We start from the raw sequence: 26920 nt of genomic DNA, 5'->3' as shown, positions 1-26920 counted from the left end.
GGATGTTTATAATATTGTTTTTATTTTTCAAATTAACTACACTTTTCTGCAACTGTAAAAATGGTGCCAGAATCCAAGTTTTGGGTTCGTGCAATAGTTTCATTTTGTTATTGAAAATGTGAGAAGTCATGGCTTAGTTACTGTTTCCTTGATATAGTAAAAATTGTTAAAGTAAGAAAATTATTCAGTTTTTTATTTGAAGATACTGATCAGATTTATGGTTTTATTTACAATTACATGAAATAAAAGCATCTAAGATGATATAATTACTAAATTTGGAAATAACTTCTGTTAGTACCCTCTATTACTGTCACATGATTTTGACTGCAGGCTTTCTATAACTCAGCTCAAAGACGAAGGTATTTTACATACACACACACTCTCCAATTAGTTTCTGAAGAAGGAAGTGCTGGTATATTTTCTGAAATAAAAACCACAGTGTTATACATCTTATTAAAACTCACTATTTACCACTACTGATGTTCCAAATAAAGAATATCTTAAACATAATATAAGTAAACTAAAATATCAGTGTGAATATGTCTGTAATATATCTGCTAGGCAAATTAGGTTCCTAAATTTAAATGTAAAGTTCATTGACATTTTTAGATGAACATAATCACAATTAAACAACTTTATAACTTTATTTGATGTTAGATGGGTCCAGTTAGTTTTTTAAAAATCATCAAAAACTACATAAGCAAGGACCCCCTTAGAAAGTTCTAGGTATTAGTAAGGAATTATATTTATACATGTTTTCTCTACATGGTGAGTTCATTCAATTAATTAATTTAGGTAACTTTTTGCTTCAGTGAGCTTTAATTAAATGTAATTATGTATGGACAGCAAATTAAAGATAAGTGTAATTTAAAGGTGCTTTTTTAACTTTTTAGCTTGGCTTTAAGTTTTGAAATTAATGAGTCCTGACTTGCATAATATATATGTGGTAGCTATCTTATTTTAACCTTCCTATGTTAATCAAATCAAACTAGGAGTCAAGATAAGCTATTATTTTTTAGTTAATATAAATTAGCAACAACATTAGCCCAATACAATATATGCATTAATTTAGTTTGTTGTTAATCATTACTAATATCCTTTCCTTGCCTATTTAGGGACACATGTCTACTGTTCTCCTGCTCTACAACTTTAGTTTTTATGTGTACTAAGAACTTGAAAGGCAATGCACAATTCTTAACAATATATTAGAATAAGCTAGAGGATTATTTTTAGTTTTATACTGTGATATGGCGGTTAAGTAAGAGTCAAACATATTTTTGTTTGCAAAATTTCATTGTTCATTTAACCCAGGAAAACTTTAATATAAAGTTTGGTGTATATATAATTGCTTTTTAGAGCAAGAGGAAGGGAGAAGGAGAGAGAAAGAGAAAGATCAACATGAGAGTGGAACACCGATGGGCTGCCACGTGCCCTGACTGGGTATGGAACGGGCAACCTTTTGGTGCATAGACAACTTCCAAACAGCTGAATCACAATGGCCAGGGCTAAGGTTTGAAATTTCATTTTATATTTTTAAAAATCATTTCTTAAATGCAGTGCATGTTAGATTATTGGCTTTATAATAAAACACTAGAGTATATGCATGATATTTTAGGTAATGGATGGATTTTATATATAGTTATTTATAATATATATGTGGGTATAGTTTATTTTTAATAAAACAAAGCATTCTGCTTGTATTGTAGTAAGTTCAATTATGACACATTTCCACTTTGAGTTTGTGCACTAAAATAAACTATACTTAAAAATAAAAATAAAAAGATTATCAGTATTCTTTAAAAGAAAAGAAGTGTACTTAAATAGAAACCACAAACCTCCTGTGAACTCTTTGGCTCTTTCTATGAAAGACATACTTCTAAATAGTAGCTATACCTTTTTTTATTGTGACACTTCGGAAGATAAGCACTTATATGTCATAGAACTCCATAAAAAATGATTACTCAAGAAAATAAATAAATAGTGTGAACTTTCTTAATTCAAATTTTCTGATTTATGCCCAACATTCGGTGTTTGGTTTGACAAATAACTGCCATTTTTAAACTCATCAAATTCTCAAATTAAGTTCCCCATATTACATAGCTAGCTTTTTAAAAATATACATCAGAAAGCTTCTTTATAAAAGGGCAAATCTATTCACTGGAATGATTTCTGTTAGGATAGGAAACTCAAAAGGTGTTCTGCTGAGTAATAAGAATATTTTGACAGTGGGACTCGACATGGATAACGGTTACACGATTCATCTCCTTCAGTTCTCCATGTGTTTCCGGTAAGTGGGCTGCTCCCCGTGGATCTATACAGTGGGGACAGCAGAGGGTCATAGAAGAGGTATTTTAAGTACTGTGGTTTCATGGTGTATGTTCGATGGACAGAATAAAATGTTTTCTTCCAGCTGTTCAAGAATGAGGGCAGGGGGTAGATAAAAGGAGAAATTAAAGCAAGGCAGAATTACAGCTCAATAAATGCTGCAAACTTAGTATACTTGTACCTCTAATCCTCTTCCTTATCTCCAACTTTTAATTCCATCAAAAAAGTCCTTTTACTGTCTTCTTACTTCGAACCCATTATAGCCCAGCCACAAAAGGGGTATGATTCCATGTCATGAATACACACACACACACACACACACACACACACACAAATCCAAGCTGAGCCTTTGGTGTTTGAAGAAAATTTAAACATTTTAAGATATAGAACTAAACTTACATTATCTGAGGTATGGTAAAAATATATAATAAAAAAAAAGTGCAATGAATAAGAAAAATGAAAAAGAAATTCACATGTTACAAATGGGCTATAACATTTTTCATTCATTAAAATGCTTGTTTATGTCATATTAATTAAAATAATAAAAGTAAGAAAATATGCTCAATGCAGAGGTACTTTTTTAAAAAACAACAAAAAAGAAAAAAAAAAGAAAAACAATCCAAAAGTTAATAAAATATTTTATCTGCATCAAAATATTCTTTGGAAACCAAAAATATAAAACATAACATGTATGTTCTTTCAGGTTGATCTGTAAAAGTCAGAAAAATACATAGTCCACGCTGTTTGACTTCTTGAAAACACCAAGTCCTAATATGTCCTAAGCATAAAGCAAAAGGCTTTATGTCTTACTGAACTGAAGCAGTGTGCTCCCTGCATCGGTACAAAGAACTCCAGTTCATTCCTATCAACAAACATTTTTGTTTCAGTTCCACCGAAACAAATGACCTGACTTCACTACAGTGTAGTAGAGCTGAAGCTATGTCCGAAATTCTTCTTCAGAGCTGTAAAGACACCTACAGAAACGCCTGAGAGGGACGTGTGGTTTCTCACAAGCCCAAGATGAACATTATCCAAACCGAAACTTGAGTCTGTACTTCACCGTGTTGGGACTTTTCCGGGGTGCAGAAAGGGGAACTTTTGGCTTGATAGGATTAGGTGGCTTTTTCTTCTCAGGAACAGTAACTGTGAAAGAAAGTTCTGGCTGCTCAGACTGCTTGAATCTTGGCAGGAAGTGGGTCGAGATGTGCTGGGGTTTCACCCTGGGGCTGCAGCCTCGTTTAGCTTTCCCTCTTTTGTTCAGGGCCACGTACCACTCACGTCCTGTTTTCTCAGTTCTGTGTATTGCTGAGGCATAGGTATTATAGCTGTTTTCTTGAAATCGCTCCCTGAACTTGCAGTCATCTGTAAATTTGGCCTAGGGGGGAAAAAAGAAATTTAAGTAGTAATAATATGTTCAGTGTGTATTAAAATGAGGTCTTGTATTATAAAGAAAAACCAAGAATTCCATTGACCCCTGCTCTCCTACTACATTCTCTTTCATAAAGAAATATTTGCTTTTTTAAAAGTTACTTTAAAATTATTATTTTGTTTCTATAGTCCTACTTTATTTATCTTTGTAATACTGATTTCTGTTTACTATGCAATTAGTAAAATAATATCAATGTATATAAAATAATAATAGAAACTCTTAATATATTTGAATTCTATTACTGCTTTTAAATTACTTTGAAATTTGTAGTTAAAAATTTAACTTATAACATGCTCCCCTCTTCAGCTATCAAGAAACTAGAACTATATTACTAAGAAACGACTGCCTAATAAAACATAAATTCATGTTCAGAGAAATGGAGTTATGTTACTCCTTGAAACAAGAATACATTTTTCAGTGTTATCAGTGTGATTCATGGTATTGAGAGAGGGGTAGCATATGGCTCTATTAATATTGCATGTGTTAGAGTTCTTTAGGAACAAAATATATCTTCACACAGTGATACAGGAGAGTATCTGATGCCAGGAAGAAAAAATTAGTTTTTGAATCAGTAGCAACACTTCAGCCAAATCTCTCTCTCTCTCTCTCTCTCTCTCTCTCTCACACACACACACACACACACACATACACAATATCTTCCCTTGAAATAGAAGAAAAAGCAGACAAGTCGGCATCCGTCACGGTGCAGCTTGGTAAGTGGAATTAGGACATCCGAATGCAGAGGGTACAATAATAGTGCAAAGGAAGGGAATCTAAGAGGATGGAGGTAGTGGGGAAGAGAGCTAGAAAGTCTTCCTAGAAAAGGTGACATTTGAGCTGAGTCTTCAAGTACTGAGGCAGATGATGAAGGATTTTCGGGGAGCGGGGCGGGCACAGCGTGTTCACAATCAGCATGACTACTGTAAGTAATTCAGTGTGACTTCCACTTAGGATGCATGGGAGAAGGAACAAGTGATGAGGCTGACTAAGTAGGCCAGCATGAGCTCTGAAATGGCTTAGCCGAGGAAACTGAAGGAATAGGGTCTCAGGGAAGAGCCTGAGCATGGAGTCAGACAAACAGGAAATCGATTACTATTTCTGCCAGTTGAGGTCTTAGCTTTATGCTCCTTATAGTCGCAGTCCTTACAGACATGGAGCTATTGTGAGAATGAAAAAATCTTCCAGGGAAAAGATCTTTAGCTTTCCTCAAACACAAGAGTCCATAACTATCCCCCAACCAAATTAGAATTTCTATACTAAAACAGACCAACAGGTTTCACAATTTCAGGGAGCACCAATGGTATAGAATTTCTGGGTTTGGAAATACCAAATATTAGATGCCTATATATGAAAACACTAAATATATATACAGTAAGTCCTCACTTAATGCCATCAATAGGTTCTAGGATAATGAGGATTTAGGGGAAAGGGTGTATAAGGGAACCAATGTTGCCAGAGGCTAATTGATATAAACATGAGTTAAGTTTCTATGGCATATTTCCCATCACAAGAACATCACCAAGCTTCTAAATAAAGACCAAATACTTCTAATATTAAACATGGAAAGAAATGTGAGCTATACAGACACTTAAGAAAGATTAATGAAAACAAGTAACAGAATTCCCTTCCAACCCGCTTATTGTAGTTCAGGGTCAAGGGTGGCCTGGGACATCAGACATGCCAATTCACCTCATATACATATCTTTGGAATGGTAGAAGAAATTGGAATCCCCAGAGAAAACTTACATAGACAGGAGGCAACCCAGACTCTACACCGACAATGACTCTGTCCAGGAATGGATATTTTTTCTCATCAACGTTACAATGAAATGACACTGAATAAAGTGACATTATTTGAAGGCCTGCTGTATGTGATGCACCTTCCATATCAGATCAGGAGGTTCTACACTGGAATGAAAAGTCCTTTCTTTTTTGTAAAAATGCCATACTTTACTCCACGTTCTAGATCACAATACCAATCTGAAGGTCTCAACCCTGTGAGGCCATCTACACAGATCTGTTGATATGGCCACATGGAATGTGGTTTGTGCAAAATACTGACGATAGAAAAAACACACAATTCCAGAGCGTTTCTATCTTCACATTTACCTTATGCATGACAGTTTGCATTCAAGTGTAGTTCAATCAGTAAGGCTTTATATTTGGGGGCTATGAACCTATACATCTGGAATGTCCACAAATCTACTTGGTTATTCCCTGTACTTGATCTTCAGCGGGCTGGAAGCAAGTGTTTTTAAAAAATCACCGCCTATGGCTTCCTCTCATCCCGTAACCTATAGCTTACGTCTAGTCCATGCTGACATCACTTTAGAAGAACACATTTATTGCCCCTATGTTTTTATTAAAAAGACACTCGTACAAATCAAATCTAGATTTGTCTCTAGCTGCCAGCTTTAAAAAGGACTTGAGTGCTCTTTCATTCAAGTAGATAATCCCAAAGTTTTATTTCAAAATAAAAGCTGTAGCATTTGGAATGTTTTCTGCTATATTAATGGACAAGCATTTTAGAAAGGTGTGGGGGATTTCATTTTAGGAAATAGCAGGTATATTTACTCTGGCTCGGGTTTTTTTTTTTTGTTTTTTTTTTAAGTACATTTGGAAAACATTTTTTAAAAATATATAATACATTATACCTTGACCTGACTTCCACCCGTTTTACAAAAATCCATTTTCCTAAATCACAGAGATAGCTGTGATTGCTTTATCCAATTTTGACTTGTAGGTTTAAGTGTGCTATATTACGTAACCTAATTTTTTCCCTGACAGCGTCAAAGAAAATAAAGAAAAGGACATGTCACTTTTTATTGGTGTGACCCCCCACACACACACACACACACATATGCCACAGTGAATTAAACCTATAGAAATTCCACCTTAGAGTCTTCATATGAGTGAGAGCCCACTGATGCCATCCGCTTAAATTATTTCATCTAAAAACTTTCTCCTTTCCGCCTCAAGATTTATGTTCTGAACTTCTTTCTTAAGATAAAAGATGGCTGTTCAGTCTCTGGATTTTTTTAAGAGTCACCTACTTGTCACACAGGGTAGAAAAGTTTCGAATCCAAGGACCCACACACTACTCAAAGTCACTTAGTCATTCTAAATACTACATTACGACAGGAGTAAGTTGGTCAGACTGTTTTGGCTTTCTTATTTGACTTCAATTTAATGTTTTGTCTGAAAAATTCCTCCAGCTATAATGGAACAAAACCATTTGAAACAAACATGTTAGAGTTTTTTCATCAGGAGATCTGGTTTCTTCTTGAGGGATTGACTGTTCCTATAAGTTCTTGGACTTGGTCAGATAAGACTGTGACCCTGAGCAGTGCATCTATCTCTAAACATGCATGGAGCATCGTTATAGCAGAGTCACTAAGCAGCATAGGTCTTAGCTACAAGAATTTAAATATATATACATTTACCATGACACAATTTTGGATAAGTTTCCATGATACTTTTAATTTTTATAACCTCTTTTGAATTATAAAAGACCTTTAGCAAAATACATACTTTTTAAATAATAGAACTGTATTATTTCTCTAGGAAAAGTGAAGTTTACATAAAGACTTTTTTTGTACAGTTAAGCTGTGGATAGGCGAATCACATTTCAAATAAGCTATTGAAATCAATACCCCATCACCTCATTGCCCTATCTCCATTGGCCACTACAACAAAACCAGTTATTAAAATGTTCATAAAGAACCCATATGTTTCAAATTCATTTGTTCATAAATTTACCCAACAGATGTTTATTAGCTGTATTATATGCCAAGCACTGTGCTAGTAGCCACTTTTACAATAAAACACAATATACACGTTGTGCTGCCAAGGTTCCTTGTTGACATAAATTATCTATGTTTTTCTCTTTAATTTCTCCTTGATCTTACAAGTTATATTCAAAGAGATATTACTCAACCATAAAGAGCAATGAAATCTTGCCATTGGGATGACATGGATGGAACTAGAGACTATTATGTTAGGTGAAATAAGTTGGACAGAAAAAGACAAATAACATGTGATTTTACTTATGTGGAAACTAAAAAAACAAAACAGCCCAGCCGGTGTGGTTCAGTGGTTGAACGTCAACCCATGTGCCAAGAGGTCACCAGTTCAATTCCTGGTCAGGGCCAAATTCCCAGTTGGGGGCATGCAGGAGGTGGCCAATTGAGGTTCTCTCTCATTGATGTTCCTATCTCTCTCTTTCTCCCTTCCTCTCTCTTTAAAATCAATAAAAAAAAATAAAGAACAAAACAAATGAACAAACAAAATGAAAAAGAAACAAACTCATAGATACAGAGAACAAACTGATGGTTGCCAGAGGGGTGGAGGGTAGAAAGTTGGACACAAAAGGGAAAAGAAATTAAGAACTACGAACATCCAGTTACAAAATAAATCATGGGAATGTAATGTAATGTACAGCTTAGGGACTAGAGTCATTCATGTTGTAATAACTACATATAGTATCAGGGGTACTAGACTTATTGTAGAGATCACTTTTTAAGGTATATATATTAAATCACTCTCTTGTACACCAGAAAGTAATTTAACACTGTATGTGAACTATAATTAAAAATAAAATTTAAAAAATACTAATTACATTAGCAAAAACTTACATTCAATAAGTCATAATTACAAAACTAAAATGAAAATTTCACCCTGGCCAGTGCGGCTCGGTGGTTGAGTATTGACCCATGCACCCAGAGGTCACTGGCTTGATTCCCGTTCAGGGCACATGCCCAGGTTGTGGGCCCAATCCCCAGTAGGGGACATGCAGGAGGCAACCAATTGATGTTCTCTGTCATTGATGTTTCTATCTCTCCTTCTCCCTTCCTCTCTCTCTAAAATCAATAAAGAAAAAAAATTTTTTAAAGAAAATTTCAAATCAGCTAATTTCTTTATAATTTAATATAGTCCTAATTGACAAAACAAATAAAACTTAAATTAAACTATTTTTGCTTGACTATCCAAATTAGTCAGAGGAGGAGAAACACAGTGGTGTTAGGCAAACAAAAACTTTGGGGTTAGGGGACACTTTACTTTGATTGTACTCATCTCTTTGTACAATAAGGGCACAGAAGAAAGATTAAATTTAGTCCAAAGAAGGCAAAACTTTGATTAATTGGGATATTCCCCCAAAAAGACTGATTCTGGTTCATTGAAATCTGAGGGTCAATTAAACCAAACAAAATACTTTCTGAAATGACATTTTTAAAAGATTTCTAAACCCTTTTAATATGGTTTTGTTTCTTAGTAAGTATCATGTTGTATGATAATTAAGGGTCTTGTAATGAATGAGTTGAGGTTATGCAGACAAGTACCTATTCTTTTTTGTTTTTCTTTATTAATTTTAGAGAGAGAGGGAGGAATAGGGAGAGAGAACTAGAAACATCAATGAGAGAGAACATCTATTGGTTGCCTCCTGCATGCCCCCCACTGGGGATCAGGCCCACAACCTGGGCATGTGCCCTGACCAGGAATCGAACCGGTGACCTCTTGATGCATGGGTAAATGCTCAACCACTGAGCCACTCTGGCCCACTACCTGTTCTTATTGTGTGCAGCTGTAGAAGTAAATGTGTGGTCTATGAAAGAAGGAGAGAGAGGAGTGAACTGGGGCTGACACCAGTATCAACTTGGTGTTTACTGGGTATTTAATCAATTTTAATTCTTTATTTCACTTTGTTTTCTTTAATTTGCTTCTTTCCCTTACACCATATAAAGTTGAGAAATAATTAACCAAATATAAATAATTAAGATGCTTTTATAGGCTGTAAGATTATTAAATAATTAAAATATTATTATAGGCTGTAATAAAAGACAATTATAGACCAAATTGTGCTCTAAGCAAAGTTTCCGCGCTGTGTACATCTCTGCTTCTCCTTCTCTTGCATCCTTGAAGTGTGTCTAGGTTCTCATCCCTACTCCCACTGGTGAGGCTGGCCCCAACAGGTGGCCTTAACCTGGGCTCTTTTGTTTGGTTTTGTCGGATGTTCCCCACACAAAGGTACCTGCCTTTGATGGGGAGTAAAGGCTGAAAGCTAGACCCTGCGCCAGTGGCTCCGGAGCAGAATACCCCAGAATAGGGCTCCATGCACGCAGCAGGGCTGACTTTTCCTCTTTACTGCAATTTGAGTCTCACCATGCTCTCTCCAGACATGGCCATATTTCCTGCTTGGCCCTGACCATCTGTCCATTCCATATCTGTTCTTCATACTCACCAACCAAGGGAACATACAAGTTGGTTTAATACTAAATCGACCTGAGGTCACATAGTAAAGAATAGCAACCATAGGCTTTCTTGTCTGAATTTCATGAATCAACGTATAATTATCCAGGGACTTTTTTACCAAGAGGGTGCGGAAAGCAAAGATAGAAGCCTTTGCCTCTCTCAAAGCCAAAGCCAAAGCAAAGGCCTTGAAGGCAAAGTAGTGCTGAAAGGTGTCCACAGTCACAAAATAGAGATCTGCAGGTCACCAACGACACTGGGCTGGGAAGGCATGGAAGGGCGCCCCGAGAAGAAACAAGCTTAATCACTATGACATCATCACATTCACCCCTCCTCCCCCCAGACTGGGAGTCAGTCATGAAGAAGCTAGAAGACAACAATACACTTGTGCTCATTGTGGATGTTGAAGGCAACAGGCACCAGATCAAACAGGCTGTGAAGAAGCTCTATGTTTGACATTGTTGGCCACAAGATCAACACCCTGATCAGGCCCGATGGAGAGAAGGCATACACATGATCAACTGGCTTCCGACTATGATGCTTTGGATGTTGCCAACAAAATTGGGATCGTCTAAACTGAGTCCAGCTAGCTAATTCTAAGTTTAAAAATTTTACACTGTATAGAAAAAAATTACTTAGACTATCGGTTCAAAATGCAGATTCCCCAGGCCCTAGGTCTCAAGATTGTGTTTTACCAAGTCTGGAGTGAGAGCCTGGCTTTGCATCATTAACCAGCATCCTGTGTGATTTTGATGCAGTTGAGGTGAAGACCACACTCGGAGAAACATAAGATAGAAGTTTTCTTTCTAGTGCTTTTAATTACTCAAAAAGCTGGGCTATTGAGGTGTTCTACATATATTATTTAATTTTCACAATAATTCCATAACTATTAGGATGTTCTTATCTGATTTACCAGTCAGAGATGTAAAGAAAATGATTCATCTGAAGCCACACATTATCAAGTGCCAGGGTAGGCCTGTGACTTAAATCTCAGATCTTCTGATCCCTAGATTTCAGCTCTTTCCATAACAGCACACAACCCACGGGCATCTCCTAGGTTTTTATAGTTTCACCTGCCCTGAAGTTGCTTCATGTTAAAATACCGATGAAAACCATGTGCCACTCCCCAAACCATCAGAGAAATGTAACACCATCTCACGCCTGAGGCTGAAATGGATCTCTGAAGCTACAAGTCATTTCTTCACAACTAAATTTCCTCAATAAAATAGGCCTTCTACCCAGATTTAAATCGTGTTAAAAAGGGGGGTGGGGGGAGGGGGCTGGTCTTTACTGCAAAAGCAAAGTCCTGAACCCATTCTGAGCTTGAATTACTAAACATTCAGCTCGTCTGTGTAAACGGAAAGCTCTTGGAGGGCAAGGGAAGGTTCTATTCAAGTGTCTGTATATAACTCATGGTCTTGATTGGAAGAATGGAGTGCTGAATAAGTTATTTTTTAGTGATGATAACTATTGCTCAAGCCTCCATTTCCCCTTTCAGTTAACGTGCCCATCTCTAGGGGCCGCCCACTCCTCCTCACCCTGCCCCCAGCACAGGAAGTCCAGTCCAGATTCTCATCCCCAAGCCAGCTGGCACCCTCTGAAACCAGGAAAGGAGGACGTTCTCGTCCTTGCTTAGGGCTGATCAAGCACACATTCCATGCCTATTTCGTAAACTCTGCAATTAGCTTTCCTTCCAGACATGATCCCCTAAAATCCGGAGAAACAAAAATAATTCTACCACATGCTTCTCTCTGGATCTTTAAAATAAGCTAAAATGTTTTTCTCCAATAGGCAACGTGCTATCACGCATACTTTATGAAAAGACTGAAGAATATATGACAACCACCTTTTCTGGGATTGACATTTTTGGAAGGGAAAAAACAAGATGCATAATAAGGGCTCTGAAAGAATTATGAGATTAGGAGCATTGGAAATCCTTGCCTCCTGAAGATCTTGAGCCTGGGGATTTTGCTTTCAAATTAGGTTTCTTGGAAAAAGAAAAACCCAGGAGATGAGGGGCTACTCAATACACAAAAATTTTGGACATCAAGAAAAAAAAAAAGTCAATAATAAATAGGATTTGGGGATGATCTAAATATCTGAAGGGTCACAGCTGCCTGACCCCCAAATCAGAAAGTCTTCTGAGAGAGAAGATTGAGGATCATCAAACAGCTGTCTGAGAGCAAATTCAAGATCTGTTTTTAACATGAAATGCTGATACAGTTTTCAGGCACTATTCCAAGTGTTATATGTATTATCTCATTTAAAATGCTCAACCATCACAATAGATTGTGACTTGAATTTTCCTAATTTTAGTGTTGATAAAACCAAGGAATAGAAAAATTAGGTTTAATGATACGGTTTAAGTAGAATGGCACAATCTAATTGTGCTCTTAACCACCACACTCAAGGCCTCTTATATCCAGACCCACCTCAGATACGCACAGAAAGGCTCTCTATGGGACTTCCAATAAACACAACAAACCTAAGGAGACAGCAGGAACAACATCAAGAGGGAGCAGAAACAGACAGGCAGAGAGATAGATGCAGAAAGAGAAGGGTGCTCAGCTCTCTAAGGGATCCCAGCCTGGGAAGGACGAGTTGAGAAAGAAGCCACAGCGAGGGCTCTGACTAACCCTCATGACTCTGGGGAAGCGACTTTTCTACTCCTACTGTCTCTGATTCCCAAAGTACTTTGAGAAAATCATACACATACATCCTTGAGAATGCTGAAAAATCCTGCATGGTAGGATTTGGTTGCAATGTATATTTGGAGTAGACTGGCAGAGGTTGTAAGGAGAGCTGCATGTACATTAGTAGGTATATGTACATTGAATGAGTGCAGGGAGCAGTGTATACTGAGATGGTTGAAGTTCAAAGAAAACTTCTTAAGGAATTAACAAACTTAGCACACAAAAGAAATCAGAATAAATGTGGCCTAAGTCTAATCATTCTAGGCTGATATTTCCATTTACCATCTTTGTGTCCATAGACAATGATGCATTTTCTAAGTAAAGACTTTCTGTGAACAGAACAGATCTCTTTTCTGTGTTGAAAGTTCATCTTGACAGGGGTTCCCTATGGAAGTCACCATCGCATTGAATAACCAAACTCAGTGATAAGTTCCATGGTGGACACATCCCCTCCTTTTCAGATTATAAAAGTAAGCATTGGAAATACAGAAGTAGCTCTGGCCAGTTTGACTCAGCGTTAGAGCGTCAGCCTACGGACCAGAGAGTCCTGGGTTCGGTTCCCACTAAGGTCATGTACCTAGGTTGCAGTTTGTTCCCAGCCCTGGTTGGGGTCGTGTGGGTGGCAGCCAGTCAGTGTGTCTCCCTCACATTGATGTTTCTCTTTCTCTCTTCCTTTTTCTCTCCCTCCTGCTCTATCTGAAGATAAATGCAAAAATGTCCTTGGGTGATGATAAAAAAGAAATTAAAAAAAAGAAAAAGAAATACAGAAGTAGATGGGGTAAAAAAAGATTTCAAAAAGAGCTTGGAATGAGAGAGGGAGAGAGATGGGTGGTGTTGAGGGGGTTGGCAAACAGAACATTCTAAAGATGAACCACAGTATTCATTCTTTAAAATGTAATATAAAAAGTATTAAATCATGAAACTATTAATTCCTATAAAATAACAGGTAAAAACAATGTAATTAGTTCCAAACAAAACACAATGTCTTCTTTGAAATTAACTTTTACCTACCAAGCATTATAGCCTGAAAAGAGAAAGAGAATTTTTAAAAGATATAGGCCTGGTTCAGTCACTTAACTCTGTTAATTTAGGAAAATAACATCTCTGAGACTCTTCCTCACCTAATTATGTAATGAGATCATGTGAGTGAAAGATCTTTTAAAGAATTATGCAAATACATTATCTCTGTCTAGTAACTAATATTTAATATTCTGATTGTTACTATAAAAAACAAGTTGAGATTCTATAATTATCCATAAATAGTTCTCAATAGAGTATGGATTTACTTTCCCATAATTATATGGATACTTGACATTGTTTAATACACATTTACTTTGTAGATAAAATCCTTAAAGTAATCTTTATTAATTTTTAATTCTTTCCAGTTTATTGGAAACATTGTGTAAGTTTAAGATATACACGATGTGTGTTTTTTTGTTTGTTTTTTTGTTCAGATAGAGTGGTAGGAAGAGAGAGAGAGAGAGAGAGAGAGAGAGAGAGAGAGAGAGAAAGAGAAACATCGACGTGAAAGGGACACATCGAGTGGTTGCCATCCGCACGACCCAACCATGGCTAGGGAGAAACTGCAACCAAGGTACGCGCCCTTAGTGGGACCGAACCCGGGTCTCTCTGGACCACAGGCTGACACTCTAACCACTGAGCCAAACTGGCCAGGGCTAGGATATACATGATGTTATACATACAGCAGGTATTGTTTCCTTCAACATCACTTTATTATAACTCGGATAAGGACAAAAGTCTATTTTGGGCTGGGTCCACTGTCTGTGTGGAGTTTGCACATTCTTCTTATGTCTGCATGGGTTTTCTGCAGGGACTTCAGTGTCTCCCCACATCCCAGAGATGTGCGCTTGAGGTCAATTGGTATGTCTGCATTGTACCAGTGTGAGTGAATGTGGGTGTGTATGAGTGCACCCTCGACGAAAGGGTGCCCTGTCCAGGGTGGGTTCCCATTCCCTTCTGGTGCCCTGAACTGCCGGGAGAGGCTCTGGCCATCAGCAAACCTGAACTGGAATAAATGGCTTGGAAAAGAATGATCTTACTTGTTTTTATTAATCTTTCTTAAATGTCTGTATAGCTCACATTTCTTTCCATGTTTAATATTAGAATTATTTAGGTCTTCATTTAGAAGCTTGGTGATGTTTTGTGATGAGATATGCCATAGTAATTAACTTGTGTTTATATCAATTAGCCTATGGTAAAATTGGTTTTATTATACATGGTTTTGCTTAAAGTTGCAGTTTCCAACAACTTATTAATGACATTAAGTAAGGACTTAGTGTGAGTATATATGTCTTAAAATGATTATAAAGGCTCTCATTATATGCCTCTGTACAATTATTAATTTGAAACAAATCACAAATTACACATTTGATCCTAAAAGTATAAGGGTTTTTAGCCTTTTTAGTGGATGCAATTTTGTAACTCAACTAAATCAAATACTGCAAGTGTATTTAAAGTTACACTAACAGCCCAGCCTGTGTGGCTCGGTGGTAGATTGTCAGCACGCGGACCAATGAGTCCCAGGTTCGATTCCAGCCAAGGGCATGTACCTAACTTGTAGTTCGTACCCAGCCCTGGTCGGAGTGGTGCAGGAGGCAAGCAGTCAATGTGTCCTTCTCATGTTAATGTTTCTCTCTCTTTCCTTTTCTCTCCCTCATTCTCTGCCTGAGGATAAAAATGGAAAAATATCCTCAGGTGATGATAAAAAAATGAAAATAAAATAAATAAATAAAGTTACACTAACAGCCCAGCCAGTGTGGTTCAGTGGTTGAGCATCGACCCATGCACCAACAGGTCACCAGTTCAATTCCTGGTCAAGGCACATACCCAGGTCGATGTTCTCTCTCATCGATGTTTCTATCTCTTTCTCCTTCTCCTTTCCTCTCTCTCAAGAATCAATAAAGAAACAATATAAAAAATAATAATAAAGTTACACTAACAATTTTTCAACATGTTTAAGTAGAAACTGATAACAGGAAAGAAAGCATCTGTGTTTAAAATTGATATTTACCAGGATTAATACTATTTCTTAATTCAAATTCCTTACAAATAAATCAGTTTATAATTCAATTAGGTTTCCATCTAGAAAAAAAGTAGTAATAAGAGCTCTGATAAGAGAAAGTTGGCTTAGACAATTGGTTTAAAAAGAATCCACATAATCATAGGGCTTAATTTTTTTTTAATCTACAATTCAGCTCAAAGTCATCAGAATGACTCTTATATCAAAGAGCTTCAGTGAGTGACAAGAGCAAGACTTGCTTTGTACTGTTTAAAAGTCATTAGTCCATGAAATAACTTTAGCCTGCCAAGATGAGAAAGAATAACAGATGCTGTTTTTGCATTATCTGCATTATTTCAGCCAGCCATCTTTAGACATTTGGGTCAAATTTCTGGAAATTTGTTACTTGCTTTTGACAGAAGAATCATGTATCCTAACCTCTCAGTTTGACCTTTCTAATTGGCATCCATTTGTAAAACTTTGCTTTCTGTGGCAATTACCCTTAAGCTGGCCTAAGTTTAGTCTATTTTCTTTTTTTCATGTAGTAGGGCATGAATCTGAAAATTTAAAAATCAAGACTTCTACCCAAAACAAACCAGTAAGAGAAAGTTTCCTTACATGCACTGCATATTATTCTGATCCTAGATTTTGAAGGTGTTTCTATCTTTTATAACCTTGAAGTTGACTGAGGAGAAGTCTGTTCAGATGTTTAATCATTGTTTTCTATTCTGTATGTGGGTTTTTCAAAATCAAATTTCAAAAAAATAAAGTGGCATGTCCTACTTTCCCAAAACAATGCAGATATTTGCCCCTTAAAATAATAAACAAATCAAAGAGCAATTATTTTATGAGTACTATATTATCACTTGCTAGAATATAATCACCAGCTCAGAAAATAAAATATGTAAATCTTTTTATAATTCTGGCAGTGAGTGATTAAAGAAGTTAACAAAGGTTTTCCATTTATCTTAATAAACCAAGGTTTCAGTAGTTTATTGTATTTAGATAATCATATACTAATAAGTAATATTTGAGCACTTACAATGTACCAAATACTGATCTAAAAGTTTTGTATGTATTATCTCATTTAATCCTCAAATAACTGTTGAAATAGCTTGAATTCTACTGCCTTTTCTAAGTGGTATGTAACAAACCATCTTTCTATGGTAGAGAAAATAATTAAAAGTCTTACACATTGAACTAAATGGAATTCTCATTGAATTTTTTAAACGTCTTTAAAGTAAATCATAAATAGTAAGTTTCCATTGATTGCACTCAGTTAAAACTTCCCATGTATTTTGAAAACTGAAAAAGTGATGTTTCTCTAATTCATATAGAAAGAGAATAAGGATTAAAGAACTATCACTAAAGATTTGCTTTTTCAAATCATTTAATGTGACAAAGCTTAGTACACTATAGAAAAAGCATTAATTGCTTTTAAGTGCTGTGCATATGTACTGACACAAATTAACAGTATCTGTGAGTAGGAAAACTAAGCTAAACATATTATATTATCTTTGAAAAGTGTTAATACTTCTCAAGTAATCAACATTTTTCAGAACAAAGCATAGAAATCTGTAATTTATAAAATGCTGACAAAATGTATAAGTGGTCTGAAGAAATGTTTATGAGTGAAAATTAGTCTTTATAGTTTTAAGAATTGGTTTTGATGCAACAAAAATACAAGATGAGTATTTCATAAATGGATCAAATACAATTTCTCTATATAAGGTCAAAGTGTTCTCATTATTGGTTTCTTCCCTCTGTACTTATTAAAATAAAAATATGTTATATTACTGAGACCCAATTTTTGATGTCATGAATAGTTTGTAGAATTAAATAAGAACCTGATCAACTAAATGCACACACAACCGTCGTAAACATATAAATTTAAAATATTACATAACATATTATTTCCATAATGTTTCTTCTCACTTGGACCACATTTAAGAAATAAATAATAGCAATCACTCTGAGAAGTTATTTTCAAATGCAATTACCCTTGAAATTTTTGTGGAGTCTATCTTTTCAAGTAAATAAAATATTTACATGATTACTTACAAAACACATATAATGCTTTTGGTTAAATGTACATATAATTTTACAAAAATGAAGAATATTAAGTTCCCTGGGAAAATTGTCCTATTTACCTACTAATTTAGAAAGTCACTTCATTCTATTTTACAAATGTAAAATCTCCATAACACCTTTAACAAATATAAAGTGGTTCTACTTACACTTGCATGGAGTTTTCCTTTTTTTGACATCGCTAAAAATTTGTTGCTGAAAACTCCTCGTATTCCTACAATCCCCTGAGACACAGCAAATATTTCCAAAATACCTAGGATGACAGAAATCCCAAAATAAAACACAGACTCCTCCATATACCATTGTGAAGAACTAAATTTCTACATAATTCTTTCCATTCTTTATTAGTGTGATTTTTTAAAAGTATTTGACAATTTTTTATATTCATTGTGTAAAAAAGAGGCTCACAATCAAGTGTTCATTTAAAATGATAGATTTCAAGATTCAAAAATGTAGTTCTGCTTCATTAATAATTTTTTTCTTACAAATGATAAGCCACTTTTAGTAAATAACTTTTGACAATAGAATCTTTTCAAGTTCTAGAGGAATTGAAGGACTTTTAAAAATATATTTCAAATTGATTCTCATGCATTGTTTTTCTATCAGAGATAATGCACCATTGAAAGCCTTAAAAATAATACTTATTTACATAAAGGAAATCCCTCCTCTCAAACTATCATAATTATAAAAGTACAAATCAATATATTCCATATTGAATCATTTAGTGAGTAGCTTATTTAAAGATTACACATAACAAGATACTAAAAGCATTATAAATCACTTGGGATTATTGGCTCAATGAAGTGTTTGATGGATTATGGTTTGAGACATCTTGCATTTTGAATGACTTTTCTGGAAAAGAGCATAATGAGATATTTTATTATGTTAATGTTTATTATTTGCTATAGTTAGCATTATCAAGTCCAAGTTTTTCTGTCTCCATAATACTTTGTAAGTCCACATCCACTAGGTTAAGAGAATCTCACACCACAGTTAACAGAGCATTTTAAAAATTGAGACACAGCCTGTATTTAATTGGAATTCCTGCCTGTTTATCATAGACTCATATATGTTGTATTAAGATGAGAAAAGCATAGTGTTTTTGTTAATTGCCTACTTCAAATTGCAAAAAAAAAAAAAAAAAGAGGACAAAATAATACAGTTCACTAGTGCGACAAAGGGACCTGTCCTAGGAAAAAAGGAAAGAAACAGAGTTGGGCAGACAAGGAAAAAAATCTCAACATTTCGATCTATAATATTTGGGGCATACATATAAATTAATATCTCAATACGACTCTGCTGAATAGAAAAATTCACCTGATTTTCTTGAAATAACAATCTACCTCTGAAGTATTTGAAATACATACAAAAAGTATTCAATTTACAGAAAAGTAATATATGTGGATACACATATATATGTATAAATACATATTAATATCTTTATTGAGCACTGATGTTGCACAAAGTGAGCTAATACCTAAAACTGTAGTAAATACTGTCGCTTATTTATTCAACTTGACTTCTGAACAATACTTGATCAGAAAGTTTATGGAGGAAGGTGGCAGGGAGAAGCAGAACTATTGTTGTGTTCTAAATGTTCTTAACTCAGAATAAATAAAACATATCTCAAGAAAACTGCAGCTATGCATTTATTAGTAGATGTTTCTTTAAAAGGAAAAAAAAAACTAAAACTTTTAGAAAGGAATTTCTTTTACTTTTTAACTGCTAAAGAAATGGTTGTCTCATATATTTTTGTTTTTTGCAAAATGTCAAGGTGCTATTTACAATAGATTTTGCTATATGAAGTATAACTCTGATGCATATCCAAAGATTTAGAAGGATTATCATTTCATCAAATAGTAATGAAGCACACAGAATATTGTGTAAAGTTAAAAACACTGCAGGATGTAGCTAGTTTAATATTTATAAAGCCTAAATATATATCAGGTACAAAGTTATATGTCTACCAAAATTACAGAATGATCTTGAGAACAGTAGTAATGACTTTAGATATCTCAGAGCTGGGGAATGTAATTGTGAATACTGTGTGACTGTGTTAAGGCGTGAGACAGGGAAAACATGAGAGATTGTCTAGGTAAGAATAATCGCTGTGAAAGACACAACACAGGGTTCGCAGAAGAGACTTGGTTGGATGTTTTCCCCCCATTTACCCATGATCCTACATGTTACAGGTGTTTTATTTCATTCTCTGGTTTTGTAAATGCAAATATATTATGCATTAGTGGAAAAAAAATACATGGCAACATAAAAGATAAAATTCTCATTAAGTGCTTGCATGCTAACATTTAAGAGGTCAGTGTTTGCATGCTAACATTTAAAGGTCAAAACAAAAGGGCTCTATAAATATTTGTTTAGTGAAAACACTGCTTTGCCTATGTAAACTATTGGTTTCTAACAACTAACATGTTCTATTTTTAAGAAAGACCCATTTTCACTTATTTAACTTGTTTCCTAACACTGTACATTCTGAGCGCATATATGTTATGCAAAATTTGCATTGTAGTGAATTTCATATATGAGGAAGATGAAATAGTATATGTGGAAGTATTATTTTATTACATACTCCATGGTTTCTGTTCTTGTAAGTTCTAATATAAAAATGACAGATTCCTCAGAATGAAGAGATTTTATTATTTTAAGAAAATTATATCTAATTGAAAGCTTAAAAATTGCTTTTACATATATCATTCTATTTAAAATTATGAGGACTACTGAGAACAGCTGAGATTAGATAAAATAGTTGTTTTATCACATAGGCAATTTTGGTTTAATCTTCTAAGTCTCAATGTAATTATGACACAATATTGTGAATGTTGGTAAGATCAAAATTTCCAAAGTAATTTCACAATGTCTTTCTTAAAAAAATATTACAGCAGATTCTATAAGCCTCACAACTGAACTTCCTGCCCCCTCAAGAGACTACTAGGATTTTACTATGCCAAATCTTAGTAACTCACTGAAGATTTTCTACATGATATTATATACACTGAATCTGTGTGCACTAAGTCACACATATATAAATCCCAAGAAACATTTCTCTAAAATGGGTTCTTTTTTAATTTCAGTAATTTCCTGACTCTTATTGGGAGTCAGTAATAATAAATTTGATGGGAATTTACAATTTATATTTGTGGATGCCGGGATGGCATTCCTGAGCAAAAGTGTGTAAGCTCAAGTGTGTCTCCCAGGTCATAGTTAGTCAAAGAAATTGAACTGTTTTCTGTGACGCTCTCATTGCTTCTCTCTCCATTTCAGGACCCCACTTGCACAGGTCTACAGAACGTGTTTTAGTACTCTCCTGCTATTTTGACCTTCTTTTGCTGGGGGAGTGGGGCAAGAGGAGAGGATTGGTATAAATTAATTAACACTAATGTGCTGCAGCAATGTGCTATCTTTCCGAGGGTGTCCACATTTAAGGGGTCAGTGGAAAAGGGTAGTGCTCACAGAAGGAATTCTCTTGGAGAAATTTTGGGGTTGACATCGAGGTTGAAGGAGGCGAACATTTGGTTGCTCTCAGATTAAACACACATGTTTAATCCACTTACTTACAAGCATAGACATACATTACAAAGTCAGTGTATTTCAGTGTATATACCTAGATTTTTTAGTCTGCTCCAGGTTTTTTTTTTTTTTTTTTTAAACAATAGGACTATTAAATATGGCTAATCTAATTATGTAGGCTTCTTTCTTTTCTCTCTATTCCTCATGAATAAGACACAGATATTCCATGTATTCAGAAGCCTTCAACAGCCCATCTAAATATCCTCAAAGAATATTAATATAAAACTGAAGTTTCTCTATTTGTGCTTACACAGCAACAGATGTGCTGTGTCATTATCAAGTCTGAGTCTTAAATATCCAGTTTATCTGTCTTCATTGATTAAATTAGTAATAGAATTTTTCCACTTGTGATTTTCTATACAGTAGATATGGATTCTGGTGAATTCATAGTGAATTCAGATTTCTGAAAATCAGTAAAATTGAGGATTCTGTTTAACCAAAATATATGATTGGGGTGTTCATATTTTATATGAAGACTTTGGCTTTCTGTAGTCATAGCCTTAAACTTTTGCTCCCTAAATTGACAAATACTTAATTGCCCATTCTTTAATGGCCCAAAATAAGTCAGCAGGAGCATTGAATTAAAACTAAACTTAACAAATATAAATTAAAGTAAAGCCTTTGTTTCTATTCAGTAGTTGGATTTCATTGTCTATCTTTGTTCCATCTTTCTTTTTTTGTTTGTTTGTTTGTTTGGTACGTGCCCCTAGAAGGAACCAAACCCAGGACTCTTTGGGCTACAGGCCGATGCTCCAACCACTGAGCCAAACCAGCCAGGGCCCATGTTTCTTAATACTTCCCTAGTATTTCCTCATATTAAGAGTTTATGTGCAATGAGCTTAATTCTTTTCTCTGTCTTTAAAACTTGGGATAACTATTGTATAAGAGAAGTTAGGAGTATATTAAGTAGTATACTTTAACTAAACAAATTATGTTTCAAAAAAGCTATGGCCAGTGTGTACTTCTGATGGTGAATTCAAAAAATATTCACAGTTTGCAAACATTTTGATGTCAAAAGATAGTTGGGAAATATATACATAGATAGATATTTCCTCACAACTATTACAGAAAATTATGGAGTTTAAAAGAACCTGTTAGATTTTAGTTCCATGGCAAAGTTTTGACTCATTTCTGAAGTAGCAAGCTGTGACCAAAAAAAAAGTGTTGTCTGTCATTGCTCACTCACAGACAATAGAATTACATGATGAAGTAAATCTCTGATGTATCCTCTATTGTCCTCTAGGATCTCAGCTCTCTCAGTGTCTCTTGTGAGACTTACACAAATGTTTCCTTGTGTACTTTAACCAACAGTCCATGACCAATGCCTTAGTTTACATATGTCAGGAAACCATCAAGTGCTGTGCCTTCAAAGAGGTATATGGCCAGCCATAATTAGCAGGTTTCTATTTCTTTCACAGCAACTTAAGAGCAGAGGCTCATTTTAAATTTCCAAATTACATGCTATCCTAGTAAATATGACATATTCCATAAATTCTTCACGAATCAATGATAGCAAAATCTTATGAAGTAGTATTGAACACTGCAGGTATCACAAAGCAGAAAAATCACCATGATCTGAATATTTCAGTTATTGTTCTTCTGTGACAAAACCCATGAAAGTAAATATATATATAGTGTCCAATGAACCCAAAAGTACCCAAAATATTAATATGGGTGAGGTAGGTATCCTATATTGGGGGCATGAATGAATGAATAAATAAATGAATGATCACATGCCATGTGAAACATACAGACTAAACTGTGTTAGTTAAAAGAATGTTATTTTAGTCATTGTTTAGAAGACAGCCCTGTTCTTTTATAGATATCTTTCAAAGTGAATTTTAAAATAAATTGGACCTTAGAATAGCACATTGGTCAATGTCTTCTTTAGTTGAATATATTCTTTGTTGAGCTGTTCTCATTTTCCTTCCTATATTTTTCTACAACTGCCCCTTGAGCAAGGCCTAAAATGCAAAAAAAAAAAAAACGTTTTTGTCTATATGTTTGTTTGTTTTTCCCAAGAGAAGAGGGTGAATGTCCTGGAAATACGTTTGTTTTTCGGAGATCCCTAGCACACAAAACCCACCCCAGACATACGCTTTTATTCCTCTGGAATCCAAACTTCTGCTTGATACATGCTAACATTGGGTCTGCCTCCTTAGGAACACAGAAGTTATCTTCTGTTGGTACTAATTTCCTGGACAAACTACAAGAACAGAACAGAAAACGTTTTCAGGTAAGATGAAGGAGGAAAGGGTCCTAGTAGTAGGGAATGAGCTCTGATGTCTGATGGAGTAAAGGGTTATGTGGGACAAAATAAGGACAAATGGAAATTCTGAAATAGACTTAACTCTTGCTGCCCCTGAAACCTCAAAAAATTCCCCTTCACACTATCTCCAAAGTTGGTGAGTTGTTTTGTAAGAGTGAAATGAACCTTAAAACATAAAGACAGGCTCCTCTAAGAACCGTGAGGGAGGCTCTGGGACTCACTGGGGTACTTATGGAGGGCCTCCCTCATGTGTGTCCAGGCCACCTCACCACGTGCAACACAGCCTGCTGGAGTTGCGCAGCCTGAGTGACTAATTTGGGGCCGGGGTGGGCGTCGACCCGCTCCTCTACCAAATGAAACCGCCGCCTGATCTTTTCACCCAGCCTCTGAACCCCGGGGAAGAGGCTTGCCAGCCCGCCTCCCCAGGGTTGTGGGCGCCTCCAACTCCGCTCCGGAGGGCAACCCTGCTGTGGCGCCGCTGCTCCTCCACAGCCTGGGTGAGAAGCAACGTGGTCCTGGGTTTGAGACCGACCAAGTTGCCAGCCTGTTTCCTCATCCTTAAACGAGGGATTTAGCAACTCAACAGAGTAAATGAGCGATTTTCGTGGGCCAGGCATTGCTCTAGGCAGGGGCTGAAAGCAATACGTGGTCAAAACAATGAAATTTACAGAGGGTGCAGACTGAAGTACACCTGGGAGCTACCAGGCTGCCGCTCAGGAGCCGGGTGACCGCGCGCAGCGCTGTCTCCTGGGCACGTTTCCCCTCTTTGGTATTTCGGGGCCGAGCTGTGTTTCTATCCGACGGACTAACTCCACGGGAAGAGCCCTACCGAGGAAAAGCCCGGCAGAGATCGTCCCAGTCCTAGAGGCAGGAAAGGAAGCGAAGGAGCAGAGGTGATGGTCTGGAAATTAGAAGAGAAATGAGGAAGTAGCGAAAGAAAGAACTAAATAGAAAACTCAGAAATAAAATGTAAAATCTGGCTTTTAAAAACCTCCACAGTTTGCACCTGTACCGAATTGAACTTTACCCTAATTGTCCTTGGGGACCAAAAGCTGGCCACTCTTCCTAAAGGTGCTGTCTTGGTCTCATGATACTAAACGTTGCTAAACCCAACTCTAGAGCTAATAATTCAAATGTCCACCACATCACCCTTTCTAAATGTGCCCAATTTTCCAGCTCACTGTCTTCTTCCAAACAGGGGGTGTCTAGTCTCCCCTAGAAAATACATATACATTCTATAGGTGTAAATATGTATACACAATAGACATACTTATACATATATGTATAAATATACGATATACTAGTTTGGGGTTTATGGTGGTGGTTCAAGGGAGACATGTCAGATTTTATTCTTCTTAAAAATGTATCTTCAGTCATGGGTAAGGAAAAGGGGTGCACTTTCTGCCTAAAAAAAAAAAAATGCTAGCCTAGTATACAGAAGCAGAAAGTAAACAGAAACTGAAGGAGGAGAAAAAAAGGAGATTTTTATTTTTTTCTCCAAGCAAACGCTGGAGGCTCCTTTTTGGGACCAGGACAAACTGGAAACAAGGTGCCGATCGCTGTGCACCAGCCTCGGGATAGCCTACACTTCAGGAATCGCCATTCCTTAGACCCGAGAGTCGGTGCGTGCGTGCGCGCCATATCAACGCATCTCCACTCCACCCGCCAAGCTGTTTCGAGGGCTTCGGAAGGTGAGCCGGTGGCCCTGGGAATAACCGGTTGTCCCTCCCGAATGTCCGGCCACCCGCTTGGGATGGGTTTTGCGGGAGAGCGAGCAACTTACTTAACATATTGGCTTCGTGGGAGCCATTGACTTTGCCATCCGGGTAGATCTGCAGATGGAAACCGATGCCCACTCTGCAGTAGAGGCTGCCAGTCCGGCGCCCTGAGGGGGTCCACTGGAAACTGCTCTGCTCCAAGCCGCTTCCTTGGCTGCCCAGAGAAGTCTCGGGGGAGGAGGCAGAGGAAGAAGAGGAAGACGTTGTGCTACTGCTGTTCTGGCGGCTGCTGGAGCCTCCCGGGTTCCTATCAGTTGCAGCAGGTCCGAGTTGCCCTTTGGGGGCGAGGCGCTTCTCCCCTTGAGCCCAGGAGCTGAGGATCAGGTGGCTGAGGAAGAGGAGGAGAAAGGACAAGCTCATTCTTCCAGCCGCGGGGGTCCTAAGTGCATCTTGTAGGGCTGGTTCTGGGCTCTGTAGCCCCCGCGCGGCTGCGTGCCTCTGGCGCTGCCCCCCTCGCCGCACCGGGTGGACATAGCCTCGGGGAAGAGAGAGGGAAAAGGGGAAAGAGAGAGAGAGAGAGAGAGGCCACCGGAACGGATCTCAGCGCTGGCAGTGTGATATTTATAACGCCAGTGATCTCACTGCTCGGTGCACGCCTGCTAGGCTTCCCCTCACCAGCCGCTTTGTGTACTCTCTGGCCGGTGCAGAGAGGGAGCCTGACGGTCCCGGGGGCGGGGGTGTGGAGGAGGGAGGGGATGAGAGAGAGTGAGGGGGTGGAGAAGCCGGGTGGAGAGGAGCTGCACCCAGACGCGGGGCGCGCGCACACCGGGGCCACGCATCCCAGCTGTTCTCAAGCGCCACACGGCCACCCTCGGACTCGAGCCAAAGCTGCGCGGAATTCAGCTGCGCGCGGGCAGTTGAGTCTTCTAGGGGCCGCGAAGGAAATCGGGGGTTAAAAGGTGGAAGCGAGTTCTCATCCTTTCAGCCTCTGCCGCACGTCTGCACCCCAGCCAAGCACTCTAGCCTACGCGGGCGGAACCCAATTTCCAGGTTCCCTTCCCTTTTGCCCTGTAGACTACACTTTCACAACCCCGGCGCCTGGAATTTCTGGGGAATTGCGTCCCGCTGGGAGATCTTGCTGCTTTAAGTGCCTCGGCCGGAGAACCTAGCCAGGACTCGCAGCCCAACTTGAGAAGGCTTTGGTGTAGTGTGGTTGGAGAAGATTGCTTTTGTTGTGACGGTGGTTCTTATGTGATTTATTAAAGAGCCAAGGAATGGGTTTTATGCAGCGCTTACAGAGCCACCCTGAGCCATTACACCACTATTCGAGGTGCTTTCGTTGGAAACTCTCAGTCGCGCTAAACATTAAGCCAAATTTGTTTTTTCTTTTGGGAAGCCCTGGGTATGTGTCCCAGAGTGTGAGAGCACACGCACACCCACGCTGGGAGCTGCGTCTGGGCACCAGCACATGTGACTGATTGTCCAGTTGTCCTCTCTCACCCTAGGATCCCCTTGGCAGGAAGGATTAGCTAACAGCTCGCTTCAGTTTAC

The 26920-nt window shown here is 37.3% G+C and overlaps 1 protein-coding gene across 1 annotated transcript; it reads right to left on the bottom strand.

Moving 5' to 3' along the window:
- Positions 1-2684: 2684 nt before the first annotated feature.
- Positions 2685-25959, bottom strand: FGF5 (fibroblast growth factor 5). The gene is made up of 3 exons (XM_036276962.1): positions 25435-25959; positions 17950-18053; positions 2685-3700 (listed from the first exon to the last, which is right to left on the bottom strand). Exons 1-3 carry the CDS (start codon positions 25787-25789, stop codon positions 3353-3355), a joined length of 807 nt encoding a protein of 268 aa, XP_036132855.1. The 5' UTR covers positions 25790-25959; the 3' UTR covers positions 2685-3352.
- Between the last annotated feature and the right edge of the window lie 961 nt (positions 25960-26920).

The sequence above is a fragment of the Molossus molossus genome, unplaced genomic scaffold (assembly GCF_014108415.1).
Source record: "Molossus molossus isolate mMolMol1 unplaced genomic scaffold, mMolMol1.p scaffold_m16_p_1, whole genome shotgun sequence".
NCBI classification, from domain to species: Eukaryota; Metazoa; Chordata; class Mammalia; order Chiroptera; family Molossidae; genus Molossus; species Molossus molossus.
This window is presented reverse-complemented; position numbering and strand designations above follow the sequence as displayed.